This window comes from Rattus norvegicus, chromosome 7, assembly GCF_021556685.1.
Source record: "Rattus norvegicus strain SHRSP/BbbUtx chromosome 7, alternate assembly SHRSP_T2T, whole genome shotgun sequence".
Lineage (NCBI taxonomy): Eukaryota > Metazoa > Chordata > Mammalia > Rodentia > Muridae > Rattus > Rattus norvegicus.
Window position 1 is genome coordinate 99,157,914 of NC_141540.1, and position 15,693 is coordinate 99,173,606.

The 15,693-nt window shown below is 43.3% G+C and overlaps 1 protein-coding gene and 1 long non-coding RNA gene across 5 annotated transcripts in view; one reads left to right on the top strand and one right to left on the bottom strand.

Annotated features, from left to right (window-relative positions):
* The window catches only part of Tbc1d31 (TBC1 domain family, member 31), a 79,382-nt gene that overhangs the window by 52,522 nt on the left and 11,167 nt on the right, over positions 1 to 15,693 (top strand). For all 4 annotated transcript variants that reach the window (XM_087556473.1, XM_087556475.1, NM_001134842.1 and 1 more), the window contains 8 exons: positions 342 to 421; positions 508 to 654; positions 7,989 to 8,122; positions 9,651 to 9,784; positions 10,317 to 10,496; positions 11,378 to 11,610; positions 12,045 to 12,197; positions 14,090 to 14,225. In XM_087556473.1, coding sequence (XP_087412599.1) covers positions 342 to 421; positions 508 to 654; positions 7,989 to 8,122; positions 9,651 to 9,784; positions 10,317 to 10,496; positions 11,378 to 11,610; positions 12,045 to 12,197; positions 14,090 to 14,225 — 1,197 coding nt within the window. The remainder of the gene's footprint in view (positions 1 to 341; positions 422 to 507; positions 655 to 7,988; positions 8,123 to 9,650; positions 9,785 to 10,316; positions 10,497 to 11,377; positions 11,611 to 12,044; positions 12,198 to 14,089; positions 14,226 to 15,693) is intronic.
* LOC148004801 (uncharacterized) lies at positions 11,921 to 14,204 on the bottom strand. The gene is made up of 2 exons (XR_015625566.1): positions 14,137 to 14,204; positions 11,921 to 12,466 (listed from the first exon to the last, which is right to left on the bottom strand). It is a non-coding gene; the product is annotated as an uncharacterized LOC148004801 (long non-coding RNA).

Here is a 15,693-nt window from a genome sequence, read left to right on the forward strand (position 1 = left end):
GTGTGGTTGTGCTGGAGTGTTGTCAGGAGATAATATGGAGTGACTGTCATAGACTCTGTTTTGTCTGTACTTGAGGGTGGGAGAAAGGGAGCATGTCTGCCACGGAGTCCAGCCACTCGCGTATTTATTGTGTGTTGTGTTCAGTTCTGTTGTGCTGTTTGACCAGGTTCTTCCCTGCAGCACTGACTGGCTTCAAGTGCATTATCCTCTGAGTGCTAAGACTGCAGGCATGCGCTCCTGCCTGTCTTCTGTGCTGTGTCCCAAAGTTTGGAAGCTCCTGTGGCCTAGATACCATGTTTTCAGTTGCATAGCTGTCACTTACTAATACAATCTTTTTATAGAACGAATTGTCAGAAGGACTAAATAAAAAGCGCTTGCAAGTCTTATTAAAAGGCTATGGGGAATATCCAACAAAATACAGGTAAGCTCCAAATTCTTTTATTCTTAAGTCCATTTTGCTCAAAAAAGTTCTGAAATTAACTTTTTAAAATTAACTTTTTATTTCAGGATGTTTATTTGGCGTTCCTTGCTACAGCTGCCTGAAAACCACACTGCGTTTAGTAGCCTGATGGATAAAGGGACCCACGCGGCCTATCTCGACCTTCAGAAGAAATACCCCATCAAAAGTAGAAGGCTGCTGAGAGTACTACAGAGGTAGGCTCGCACGCCACGGCGAGGCGCGGGGCGGCACCCAGGCCTGCAGTGCTTCCACATCCCTACCTCACACAGCACTGTCTGCTCATCACTGACTGTCCTTGCTGCTCGTTTGAACACATCCCATCGTGCATAGGTAGTAGTTCATGCTGACGTTCCAGAAAATTGTAATCTCTTTCAGCTCAGCAGAAAGCTTGGGCTTTAAGACATAATATGCAGTTTGGACTCTATTCAGCCATTTAATAAATGATAAAGGCTGTGTCTTTTCTCCCCTGTCCTTGATTATTTTTGGCCAGGAAATAGGGTTGAAGCTAAGAACCCCAACATCATGAGGTTATTGGGGTGTTTGCGCACACCAGTGTCTGGCTTGTAGAAGATACTTGGTAAATGCTGGTCATGAGCGTCACCTGCGAGGATGTCCAACTGCAGCCCAAGTGCTGCACAGAGCTGAACATGGCTCTGAAGATGACTCTGCACAGAATTGTAAACTTTCTTAAAACATCGTAAGACTTTTTTTCAGTAACTTGATTATGCAATACTCTCAAGTGTGTAGTTTATAGGTGACATGCAAGGCTGAGCACAAATATCTTTCATTATTAAGTAAATATGTACTTAATTCGTGTTACAGGTATAGAAACCAAGGTATACAGAGGTTGGTAATGTGATGTGGTCACGTTTGTCAGAGCTGAAATTGCACCCAGTCTCCAGAATCCAAGGCCGGCTTTCAGAGTTAAGCTTTGTGATGGGAAGGTGAAGCATATGTGACAGTTGGACCCACATGGTGAAGAGCAGCCATCGCTCGCTTGAGTAGCTGCTGACTCGGGGCCATCTCGCTGCATAGCTCTGTCCTCTCCACACCAGCCTCCCCGCTGCCTCCCTACACACGTACACGTGCTATGCTAAACATGCATACACAAGCCTTCAGGCCAGGGACCTTTCCTCTGACACGAGTCCCTGTGCTGCCTGCCATGACCCCACCATCAAGGAAGAGCTTGCTCTGTTCTCCTCACATACCCACTCAGCATCCCCTTACTGAGTGACTTGGCAAAGTTTATGCTAACTCGTTCACTTCGGGATTGATCAAGTTGTAGCCTCCACCAGGTTTGTTGGTTCGTTGGTTGGCTGTTTTGGTTTTTGGTTTCCTGCGCCCTGGCTGTCCTGGACTTGCTCTGTAGACCATATTTTTATTTTCCACTGTTTTGGTATTTTAGAGACAGAGCTCGTGTACGCCAGACTCTTCTGGAACTGCAGTCCTGCTGCTCTGCCTCATGAGAGCTGGGACTCTGGGCATTGGCCACCACACCAGGCCTCTGAGACTTCATCCGCAGACCCTCTGTTCCCTGGCGATGTGTCTGCTGGAGAACCTGAATTACCTGACAGACTCCATCAGAGTCTGGATTTTGCTATTCCCTTACAGCTGTTTCTCTTTCTCCATAATGTCCTCTAACCTGATCATTCATACAGGGCTCCTTATAACAGTCGGGTCGTTAATGTCCTCCACTTTGGTGGGTGGTTCTCCAGGTAACGTTACAGGTGGCTTTGTGTGCCTCTGTTAGGAGGTTTGTGACCACGGGTTGTCTCTCTTTTGACAGTGTTACTGGCCGTTGATTATCATCTGGATCCTTTGCTTCCCAGAGATTAGCAAAACACTGACAATCTAGTTCCGCCATTTCTTATTTTGTGGAAAATTTCTATAACAAAAATTTTCCGCGCTTACCTAGGAAGCGCAAGGCCCTGGGTTCGGTCCCCAGCTCCGAAAAAAAGAACCAAAAAAAAAAAAAAAAAATTTCCTGGGGGTGGTAAAATGGCTCAGTTCATAAAGCACTTGCCTTGTAGGCCAAAGGATCTGAGTTCAATCCCTAAAACCCAATAAAAACCTGGGGGCCGTGGGCATTTTTGCAATCCCAGTGGTGGTGAGATGGACTCAGACAAACAGGTCTGTGCAAGCTCAGTGGCTGGTCAGTCAGCTTAGTCGGTGAGGCTCAGACCAGGAGAAACCCTGTCTCACACACAGTGACGTGTACCTGAGGAACGCAGCTGAGATTGCCCTCTGACCTCTGCTCACGGGCACGTGGACTCCTCACGCACATGTATTCCCCACATTCCCCACTCCCCATGAGAACGTGTGCACAGACAAAGACAGACAAGGTTCCCATCAACCTCCAGGCCCCTCTAGTGTACAGTTTATGAAGGAAGGACAGGTTAAATGATTGGTACCTTTTAAAAATGTTAACAGTTTTCAAATTAGCAAATTGATTAATTTAAAATGCCCAAAGCCATACATTTATATATTATAAGCTCAGATTTAAACATGTTTTTCCAGTGAACAGGGCCAGGAAAGAGTTTATATTTTCTATCCATTTAGGATTTAGTTTTTTGCATAGCTTTGATTTTATATTTGAATCTTTTAATAGTCAAAAAAGATTTTGATTCATAATAGCATTGACGTGCATGTCTGTGTGTGTGACTGGGATCAAACCTAGGGCCTTTTGCATGGTAGATAAGTTCTCTCCTACTGAGCTACATCTACAGCTGGCTTTTCCCTCATACACCCTGACTTCTGAACTTGGTGCTGTGTGTGTGTGAACTCTGTCCTGTATGTTTGAGAATGGGGCTGCTAGACTTTACGTGTATGTTTGAGTGGTTGGTTGGTATTTTTGTTGTTTTCTGTTTGAGGTGGGTTCTTATTATAAAGCTCTAGCAGGCTCCACACTTGGGATGTTAGCCTAGCTTGCCTTAACTCTGACAATTCTCCTGCCTCAGGTTCTGCAGGCTTGTATCACCAGGCCTGGTTCATGTTATGATTATTGAAAATAGTTCAAATGCTTTTTCTCTTATTTCTTTTAGACTGTAACCCATAGCCTGTATAATCAAATTATTATTTTAAAATGACATGGCCATTTCTATGCTAACGGCACAAATTCACTGCACGGTTAGGTTAATTTGTCCTGTTTATTTCCAGTGCTCCTGGTTCAGTAGAGGCTGAACACGGGGTCACTGACTGTCTCCTAGCCCCTGATATTTTTGTTTAATTTGAACTTTGTTTTGTTTTATACTCTCATACAAAATGAGGTTTATTCAAGCCAGTCTAGCTTCTGTTCCCTCCACCTTGTTTCTCCATTAGTAATGCTCTCAGCAAACATGACATAGTCACATGTGTATCTGTGCTTTTCCTAATGCAGCTGTTTAGACCTCTCACACATTCCTAGGCCCTGCTTTAAGTGAGAGCATTTCACAGTGTGCAGAAGTATTCTGCATCTGATTCTAGCTGCCTGTGCTCATCACATGATCCATTGCCCTGTCCCTACTAGTGAGCGTTTGGATTGTTTCCAGTCTCCTGCTCTGAAAAGGTGCTGAGTTCATTAGTTTTGCCGTACATACTCTTAAAAATCTGAGGTACCTTAAGTTTTAACTTATTGCCCTTTTGATTTCTATGAAATATCAGCTGATGTTAAGACTTATTTTATTCATTTACTCTCTACATTTAATATGCTTGCCTGCTGTGCATAGTAAGTCTTCATAAAATAACACTATCACTCAGATATTTTTTGAATACCCTCGTGTCTTGCCTCTGATGCTTGGATTCAAGTTTGCAGAGTTAGACACAGCAAGCACTTTGGCAGAAAGCCCTGGGAATATATTACTTCAGAAATGTAATATTTTCACACATTCCTCTGCAGTGCTAACTTGCCCGTATTCGGGGGATGAACAGATTACATATTCCTTCTGTTGATCCCATCATTGTAGGAAATCAAGAATGAATTCTGTCAGTAAATAAAAGCATCCGAGATGCTGACATTTGCCTGATGATTCAGATGGTCAGGAAATGCTCTCGTCGCATTTCTTCCTACAGAGTGTGTGGGCAGGCACTTCCTGAAGACAGTTTCCTAAGCTCTGCTAAGGTGGCAAGAGAGTTTCACAACATTAGTAAGTTTGATGCATGAAGCCATTCTGTATATAGCACTTACCATTAAAGTTACTGTTTTAATTATAATTCTGTATAAATACTTCAAACTATAGTCTTCATTTTTTTCTTTTGTTTTTCAATTTCTATTCTTCTAATTTCTTTTCTTTGAGATAGAATCTCACTCTCTAGATCACTGCGGCCTGGAACGTACCCACATAGCCCAGGTGGCCTCAAACTCTCATGCTCCTGCCTCAGGCCTGCACATGCTGAGCTTAGAAGGAGAAGCCATCACACCTACTTTTTTTTTTTCTATGTTTTCATTTAAAAATTGAAAACTAGGTGCTAGGGAGAAAGCTGGAGGTTAGGAGCACTGTCTGCTCCTCAGAGGACCCACATGGCAGCTCACAGCCATTTGCACCTCCAGTTCAAGGAGTCCGCCATTCTCTGCTGGCCGTCCAGGGCACCAGGCAGACAAAGTACTCATTACACATGAAACAAAATTCTTATTTACTCTTACATTATTTGTTTTATAATTTTAATTCAAAGTCATAATTTAATGAGAGAATTATTGTTTTTAGCTTAATTCTGTTATTACAGGAAGTTGAGACTTGCCTGGCTACAGGCTCTACTGAAGAAGCTGTGTTTATTCTTTATATTTATAATTATGTCACTACATAAGAAAATGCTGGTTTGTTAATTTAAATTTTTTAAAATTACATTTATTCATTCATTTATTTATGGAGCACATGTATGTGTGTGAGTGATGCGCATGTGTGGAGATAAGGGGCTGTGAGAGTTACATCTTTCCTTCCACCGCGTGAGTCCCCAGAATTGACCTCAGGTCACCGCACTTACCTGCTAAGCCATGCTGCCAGCACTGCCATGCCCTCCCTCTTCTCTTTGTACTAAAGATGTGTGTTTAACGATTAGTGAATGCAGTGATACAGTACAGACCTGCTTTAACAGACGTAGTAAGGTGGAGATAGTGTCTTTCTGTCGGCATGGGCAACTGCGCATGGCAGATGACTGCACCATCTACCTTCACATGTTTGGACATCTGGAGTACCTGAGAATTGTTCATTCTAATGTTTTGAAAAGAACAGAGTTCTTGGTTAGGAACATTTGCCGCTCCTGCAGAGGATCAAAACTTGGTTTCCAGCAGCTGTGTCAGACAGCTCACACCTCTCCTGATTCCAGTTCCAGAGACTCTGACGCCATAGGTGCACACACGCACACACACACACATGCACACACGCATGCTCTCAACATAATAAACCTATAAGCAAATGCCTTCTGCCTTTATATATGCATGTCATACACACGGACACATGAGATAAACCTATAAGCAGATGTAGTTGTTTGTAAAATCGATGAGCAGTTTAGAAGATCTTAGGGAACTGCTACTTTCTGCCCTAAGCTGACTTGCACCAGAGGCAACTGGCTGTCTGCTTGCTGACTTCCATAGGTATATACTGCAGATAAGGCACACTAGTTACTTTGATTTGATCTCCTCACCCCACATCTCATCTAGCCCAGGCTGGCCTACAACTGGGGAATCTTCTGCCGTGGCTCCCAAGTAGAGAGTGATTGCAGATACATGTCCCTACTGCACATACAGATAACCAAAATAGGATATATGATGTCTATCTTTTTGTTTTCCTTTAAAAGTCTCTCGTCGGCCCTCTGTAGTACATGTCGGAATACTTGATTTTGTGTGCGCATGTGCTGTGGCACACATGGTGGGTCAGAAGACAACCTGCATTTGGTTCTCTTGTACATGATGGTTCCAGGGATCAAACTCCGACTGTCAATCTTGGTGGCAAGCCCTCTTGTCTGCTGAACCATCTTGTTGGCCCTGCATCACTTTTAAAAATGCACATGGAGGGATAATTCAGTTTAGACTGTTTATATTGTTAGTAGGCAGGTAGAGTGGTTTACAGGGGTTTGTTTGTTTGGTTGGTTTAGTTTTGCTATTTTTATTTTTATTTTTTGCTTTACACACAACATTGATCCATGTGCATACCCTTGTGTGATGACTGTATGGAACAGACTCACACTGGGGACTGCCAGGTCAGAGTCTCTATGTTTAACAGAGCTCTCGGAAAGGTCCGCCGACTCTGAGGAGTGTCAGTTTTCCTGGGAACCAAACTTGGATCCTCTGCAGCAGCAGTACTCACTCTGAATGGCTGGGTAATCTCTCCTGCCTCCCGTTAGATTAAAAGCTTGACAGAAATGTGTAAATGTGTATGAGTCAGGGCTCCCTAGAGGAACAGAGCTGATAGAATGAATGTGAATTTATATATGTGGTTGGTATGTATGTACACACACACTCGCACACACACACACACACACACACACACGCACGCACGCACGCACTCACACGCACACAGAGGGGATTTAGCACAGTAGCTTACAGGCTGTGGTCCACCCAGTCCAATAATAACTGTCCACCAGGCTGGGCGCCTCCGCTGGTCTTCGGTATCCTCCAGAGTCTTGAGAAAGTAGGCTTTAATGCCAGTGAAGGAACAGGGTTGCCAGCAAGAGTGAGGGCAAGCAAGCAAAGAGCAAGCTTCCTTTTTCAGTGTCCTTTCTGTGTGCTGTCACCAGAAGGGAGGGCCCAGATTACAGGTGGATCTTCCCAGCTCAGAAGATTCCGGCCACTTGGGTTTTAGTTGTTCCCAGATACAGTTAAGTTGACAACCAAGTAGATAACACTTTTTTTTAAAGAAACTTTAAAGACTTATTTGTTTAATATGAGTATTCTGTCTCTATCTTCAGACACACCAGAAGAGGGCACCAGATCCCATTACAGATGGTTGTGAGCCACCATGTGGTTGCTGGGAATTGAACTCAGGACCTCTGGAAGAACAGTCAGTGCTCTTAACCCCTGAGATAGGTATTCATGTAATGATACTCGATGCCATAAAAGCACAAAGGTTCTAGAGACCCAATGATAGGAATCTTATACCAATAAGTGAGGTAGGTCAACACCACACTCTCATAGGAACAAAGAATACATGAGGATATTTATGCTACATATCCTATATAAATGTTTCAAGTGTTAATTAAAAACTTCAAGGCACAGAACAGTGTTTATGTAATACCACCATTTGTGTGGGGTTGAATTCTTTTGTTGGTGGTAAGGGGAGACTGGGTTCTTTTGAGGGGGAGGAGCAGGGTCTCATTATAACCCTACCTGGCCTAGACCTCATTGTATAGACCAGGCTGGCCTTGAACTCCCAGAGATCTGCTTGTCTCTGTTCCTCCATTGTTGGGGTCAAGGTGTGCACCACAATACACAGTGCTTCTAAAGAGACGAACTGTGCACTGAGGATGGGAGAGAGTCTCCACCAAGTCTGAGTCACCTACCAGACATGCTTTAGTAATGCTGTTGCTTTCTGGTCTGTCTTCCTTTTTTTGCTCCCAGAACCCTGTCTGCATTAGCTCACTGGTCTGCAATCTTCAGTGACATGCCGTATCTTCCACTTTTGGCATTTCCATTTGTAAAATTATTCCAGAACAATCAGCTCATCTGTTTTGAAGTTGTTGCTACTCTCATAAGTAAGTACTTAACGACTGCACCTTTGCTACACTTAGGGAATCTAGAAGGTTTTACTTTTAGGTCAAGAAGCATGAGAGTCAAGTTTAGAGCAAAAGCGGACAGGGCAGTCATTTACAGGGGGACCTTACAGGAAATGCAGAGAGGTGAGTCTCTTAGACAGTATTGCTCTGGGCTGGGTCTGCACCTCCTGAGGGTTGGTGCTTTTCATGGGACTGCTTCAGGACTGAACAGTGGTGAGCGGCGCCTGCCGCCCGTGCCCAGGTGCTGGCTGCTGCCCTCACACTCCTGAGGCTCACAGAACTTATCGGTTTGTATGGCACATTGTCCTCAGTTCACTTTTGTTGGCTCCTTTTTTTTCCATCACTACCCTGTGCTATAGCCACGACTGTCCCCTCTCTACAGATGAGACCGAGGCAGAGACCCCAAGCTCTGGGGCGAGGTTAGGACAGTGTAAAGTGACTCACACTAACCACAGCAGTTTAAAGAAGTTGAAATCTTTGCCAGATTTTACCTCTGGCTTAATTATTAACTCAAGTCTAACTATACAGTAATAAATGAATTAATAGCGCTCATAAACTATATAATATTCTGCTGATGAAACTTCTGTTGCTAATTTGAGATAGGAGGTCATAACATTGAGGAATCTAGCTTTTCCTGTTACTGTGATAAATTCCTTCCATTTCTTGTGCTTTTTTTTTTTTTATTCTACCTAGGGCTCCATCTATAGAATGGAGCACCACATTGGTAAATTTTCTTTATTGCTAAGCAGGGCAGTGGTTGGAAATGTGCCAATAAAGGCATGTATGCACACACACACACACACACACACACACACACACACACACACACACAAAATCCAAACCATTCCTAATCAAACATGTTTGGACCTTCTGGTTCCTGATGACTCCTGTTTTGCTGTCTTTGATTAGAAGGGGATTTTCTTAGGAAAGGCTGTGTGTTGTGATTTATCCTTATGGTCAACTTGACCAGACTTAAAATCATCAAGACGAATTGCTGGGCATACCTGTGAGGACATTCCCAGCAGAGGTTTAAATGAGGTGAGAAAAGCCACCATCAGTGTGAGTTCTGGAACCTGATGTTCTAGCAGTTAAAAAGTTATATTATCTCTTCTTTATTCACAAGCATATTGAGAAGAAAAAGAGGATTAATAGGGTTTGATGGTACAGTCCTGTAATCCCAGCTAGTTCAGAGGATGAGGCAGGTAGGCCACAGGTTCACACCTGCCTTCAAACCTGCAACTAGAGGAGCAAATGAGTAAATAGGCTGGGGTGTAGCTTAGGGATAGGCAGTGCCGAGCATGTAACGAGGCCCTTAGGGCCAACCACAATACTAAAGATAAAAGGCCCAGTGTAATTAGGTAGACTGACATAGGTGGATCAGAGATTTAAGACTAGCCTGGGAATATGAATATATGCATATAGACAGTCACAGAATGTGACTGTCGAAAATCCCTTTATAATAATAAAGGTATTTAAAGACAGATTTTCTGACTTTTTCCCTCTGTAGTCAATTGGTGTCAACATTGGTTTGAGTACTTTCCCAATCCTCCCATCAATATTCTTACTATGATAGAAAATGTTTTGGCATTTCATGACAAGGAACTGCTACAGCACTTCATAGACCGTGATATAACTTCCCAGGTAAGAAATAGAAGGGCTTTAGAGTAACATTCATTTTGAGAGCTAAGATTGATTCTGGAGTGGATAAAACACTATTTCCCCAATGAATAATATAATTTTTAATTTATTGTGTGCATGTGGGAATGTGTGTGTGTGTGTGTGTGTGTGTGTGTGTGTGTGTGTGTGTGCGAGTGTGCGGTCTCTATCTGTGGGCCTACTCAGGTCATCCACTTGATCCACTTGATGGCAAACAGCTGGGCTGCTGGGCTGTCCTGCCCACATTCTGAATTTTTAACAATTTGCTATTCTTTATTAAGTTGCCTTTCTGGAAGTCTACGAAGAGGCCACGTAGGAGCTGAGGATGTAGTTTAGTGGTAGAGCGCTGGCTTCGTGTGCATTAGGCCTGGTTTAGTCTCTAGCCTGTGGGGAAGCAAAGTGCTATCCAAATTAACGTAGTGCTCTTAATAGCATAGTTGCTGCATAACTTAAACTGGCAGTGCTGCTGTGGCTCTTAGAATACTGGTGTGGTCCCAACATTTCATGTTTGCTTTAGGTGTATGCCTGGCCTCTCCTTGAAACGTTGTTCTCTGAAGTGCTGACAAGAGAGGAGTGGCTTCGGTTGTTCGATAATATCTTCTCCAGTCACCCTTCCTTCCTCCTGATGACCGTGGTGGCCTACAATACCTGTTCTAGAGCGCCTTTGCTCAACTGCACTCTTAAGGATGATTTTGAGGTAAGTGCCCATCTGTAAGAGAAAGGTCTCGGCGCTGATGTACAGACAGTGTATAGCGTGCTTGCCTCACAGCAAATCCCAAGCAAGAAGTCTCCAGTCTCAGTTGTTTACATTGAGGAGCACATTCCTGGCTGAGAACCTGCTTGCATTGGACATTGATGTTAGGTGGTAGAAATATAAGAGATAAAAAATTGGACCACATCCCTAACCTTGTGTAGATTATTGGCAAGCAGGTGTTATAACTGCTTTTTGTTTATTTTTTCCTTTGTAAAGACTGTTGAACACTTGCTTGCTTGTTCTTTGAATGATCTCATTAGTGTCCCCTCTGGTCTGTGATTGTCTAGAAATGTGTGTAGATTACTACTTGGTAGTTTCATTGTGCTTGGCCGGTTTTGTGTTTTTGTGTCTTGTAGCCCAGAGGGAGGCTTCAAACTCCCTCTGATGCACAGGCCAGCATGAAGCTCAGGGCAACCCTTCTGCCTTTGCCTCCCGAGCTGGAGTTGCAGATGTGTGACCTGTAAAGTCAGCATGAGGAAAGCTGAGGCAGAAGGATCACAGGTTTGAGGCTAGTCCCAGATTTGTAGTCAATTCTGCTTGCATAAACTATTACACAATAACATAAAAGCAACCCAGCTGTGTAACTGGACACCCACACACACACAGAGCGTCTTCTTCCCCTCTCTGTGCCCCCAGGACTCGCTGCATAGCTCAGGCCTCACCTTAGCTAGTGTTTGCCCATAACTTCCTCTAGGTCACTTGCTGCTTCCCTTCCCTAGCATGTGTCTCCGCATCTCATGTGGACTCGTTCTTACTGCTTCTTCCGGGTATTAACAGTGGGCTTCGCTGGTAAGCCTTGATTTGAACTTCAAGTTTTCTTACAGTACTTTTTTCACCATCGGAATAACCTGGACTTAAATGTTGTAATTAGAGAAGTTTATCATCTCATGGAGACCACGCCTGCTGATATTCATCCAAATAGCATGCTGGATGCTTTTGTTGCACTAACAAAAGGGCAGTATCCTATATTTAATCAATATCCAAAGTTCATTGTGGACTATCAGACAAAGGAACGGGAAAGGATAAGGAACGATGAACTGGACTTTTTGAGAGAGAGGTAATCATGGCATAATTATTCTTCAAAGAATGAAACAGTATAAGTAAGAAAGTTTTTTTTCTCTAGATTATCTTATGTGTATGAAGTGTGCCTGCATGGGCTTGTGTGCACTATGTATGTGCAGATGCCCAGACAGGTCAGAGGGTCATCACAAGTAGTTATAAGCTGCCAGAAATGGTGCTAAAAATCGAGCCTGATTCTCTGCAAGAACAGCACATGATTTTTAACTTCTGAGCTTTTTCTCCAACCTCAAGTAAAGTTTTTAATGAGCTATCAGTTTGAATTATAAAGTACATGTATCAAATCTAAATTTGAAGGCAGCTGATGTCTTTAAAGATTATCTGGAAATAAAGTCACATATTGAGCTTTCACCAGGTTCTAGATTTTGTATCTTGTTTGCATTTTCATAATAGTAAACATTGTGTCTACTTAAGGCAGACAGTTGAAAATATGCAAGCTGAAGTGGATGAGCAGAGAGCTAAGGATGAGGCGTGGTACCAGAAGCAAGAGATGCTCCGTAGAGCTGAGGAGACAAGAAGAGAGATGCTTCTTCAAGAGGAGGAGAAGATGGCCCAGCAGAGACACAGGTGCAGTTCACATGACCCATCAGAGACACAGGTGCAGTCCACATGACCCATCAGAGACACAGGTGCAGGTCACATGACCCATCAGAGACACAGGTGCAGGTCACATGGTCCAGCAGAGACACAGGTGCAGTTCACATGGTCCAGCAGAGACACAGGTGCAGTTCACATGGTCCAGCAGAGACACAGGTGCAGGTCACATGGTCCAGCAGGGACACAGGTGCAGGTCACATGACCCAGCAGGGACAGGTGCAGTCTACTGTTGTGGAAATCTAGAATGGAAGTCAGATAAGTTCTGTTTCCTTCCCTTTTTTTTTTTTTAGCTGGGGACTGAACCCAGGGCCTTGCGCTTGCTAGGCAAGCGCTCTACCACTGAGCCAAATCCCCAACCCCTCCTTCCCTTTTCTTACTTAAAACACCGTATATAGTTACCCAGTGTAATTTCCATTAAGCAAATATGTATATTAGTAAAAAGCATATATGCCACTGAAAAAAATCTTCCATGTAGTAAAGTTAATTCTAAAGGAATGTTGAATATTGTCCCTTGGCATGAAATTTCAGAAGTAATACGAGCTCTAATATTTTTAAAAACATTGTTTAGAAATATTCATTCTACACCAGGCATAATTCATGCCTGTAATCCTAACAGCCTCCCAAATTGTTAGGCTGTTAAAGCTAATCTGGGCTTGCTTCATCACAGACTTCTAGATCAGCCTGGGCTGCAGAGTAAGACCTTGTCTCTCTTTTTTTTTTTTTTTTTAAATCATTTATGGTAGGCAGAAGTGCTTTGTAATAAGAGTGTTGAAAAATCACTCTTGGTGCAGTGTGGTTTTCAAAAGTATGTTTTAAATTTAGCTCTGATCCAACAAATTAAAGCTTAAATCATTCCTCTCCTTGTGCATTTAGAACTTTGGCAATGCCAGATGTGTTGGTGCTTGGTTTTAATCCCACCACTTATGAAGCAGAGGCATGCGGAATGTTGAACTCAGAGTTCAAGGACAGCCGGGGTTACACAGTGAGACCCCGTGTCAAAGCAAAAAAAACCAAGATCTTTGACAAGAGCCTTTGACTCAGTGGTTAAAAGCATTTGCTACTCTCATAGAGGACCTGGGCTTGGACCCCAGCACCCACCCACAAGGCAATCACAACCATCTCTAACTCCAATTCGTAGGGGTCTAAGACTTCTTATGACTTCTGCATGCACAGGGTACACACACACACACACACACACACACACACACACACACACACGCATGCACGCACACACGCATGCACGCAGGCAAACACTCATCATATACATTAAATCAATAAAGTCTTAAAATTTTAAACCTTGACAAAGGAGGAAATCTCTTGCCCTGGCTTCCCTAGTACTGAGGAAACTTCAGTTAACCCCCTGGGAAAACAGTGTGGGAGCCTCTACATTCAGCTTGGGAGATTGTCTTCTCTCCATGTTTTGAATCTGTACATTTATTGATTCTTATTTCTCTGCACAGTCTAAAGCAATTCTAGAACTGATGGTCTCCACTAAAACTGTAAAGGATGCGGTACCATGTTTGATGCCATTATAGTGGTTTTGTGGTCACCCTCCTCCTGTAGTAGAGCATTGCTTGTATTGGAATGCTCTGACAGCTGGGCTGCAGCCTGGTGTAAGTACTCCTGCCTTGCATGCAGGAGGCCCCTGGTTTCCATCCCTGCACTGGGAAAGTAGCTGACTGTTGGAAGTCAAATCTGAAAGGGTATGGCCACTGCGCTAACCACCACCCCTTGAGTACTGACTGTGTTTATGTATTGGAATCAGAGCTGGGTTGTGGTGGATACAATGTACCCAAACAGCACAGGCCACTCAGTGGGAAAAATCAAAGGGCTGTTGGAAAGTGATAGGGTTTGTTTTTCAGGCTAGCTGCTGTGAAAAGGGAACTGGAGATAAAGGAAATACACTTACAGGATGCTGCAAGAAGACGTTTGCTAAAGCTTCAGCAAGATCAACGTGAAATGGAGCTACGCAGGCTGGAAGATGAAATTGAGAGAAAGGTTCATCAGCTTTAATCATAAGATCTTTGGGCTCATGTAACAAACACCGTCAGATTAAGTAAGATGCTGGAGTCCACGGTGAACACTGAACAGCTCCCTCGGTTTTATGTACTGTAACAGGCACCTGTTCTTATACCAAGAGAAGTAATCAACCTAACGTCTGTTTCTTTAGAAGTAAAATTTGTCAGGTATCAGTTGTGAGGTGGGGGAAATATTCTCTATTTTAAAAACCCACACGTGGTCAATATAAAAAGAATTTCCAGTGTAGAACATCTGGAGCTAGAGAGCTGGCCCTTCTGTGCCTCCTCATTTCTAAAGCTGAGGTATCTACAGTATGGGTGCCTTGAGCAGGTTTTATCCTGAGCGCACAGCATAGTACCATCTGTAAACAGTCACTGCGAGTGACCCGAACACCAGTGCAAAAGTTAAAGTAACCATGGCACACAAAAGTAGACGGCAGATGGAAATTTACATTAACTTAAGAAAATATAAAAAAATAGTTATTCCTCCACCTACAGAAACACACAAAAACGCTGTTATTAACCTTTTCCTAAAAATAGAAATAAAATCCAGGTTCGTCTCAGTTTGCGGTATCTCCAGGCTCACCCCCGCCACCCTAACCAGCCAGCTTTGGTTTCGCCTTTAAATTTGCATTCTGCCCAACAGTCACACATAGCTGGTGGCTGCCACGCAGTGTGTGGTTGGGATATTAACCCTTCCTTGTCTGTGGTAAATATTTTCAGCTGGTCTTTACCTAGTACCTATTAAAAATGTCAATAGTGTCATATCTTGATTTTAGAATTATTGACAAGGCTGTGACTCTCAAGGCCTAAAGTGTTTGCTGTCTGGTGCTTGGTAGAAAAGGTTAGCCAGCCCAAGGTCTGTCTGACAACTGACTGTAGGGCTGAGCTAGGGACCGAGCTTACTTCTGTCTGGAAGGCAGGCCGTCCAGTACTAGCTGTTGAGTCCCTTGCTGGCCGAGGGTTGTTGCTCATGGACAGGCCTGTGCACCCCATCTTCTCCCTGGCTTTGTTCCCGTCCACACTGAGTCCAGTACTGGGCCTCTCACCTCATCGCCCCATTGCTCTTTCCCTTCATGAGACTCAATATTTACATTCCCAACGGATACTTTTATTTTTCTGAATCCTCTCTCCCATTCAATTGGAATTCTCATTAGTATTATATTAAATTTATGCATTAATTTTAGAAGCTTAAAATCCAGTTTTGATAAAATACTAAATTTTTAACTCTTATAAAGGATTTAATTTAATATTTCTTGCTTTGTTTAAGACTGATTTTAATTGGCTTTTACAATCTACAATTCTTTTAAATTACCTCACTAGTGAATCAAGTTAATAGCCTTGTATTCTTAACAAAGAGTGTGTGTTTTTTCCCAAAAGTGATCCATGCTCAGAACTCTGGTATCTTTACCCCAGATCCTCTTGACGTACAGTAAGGCATCCTGATT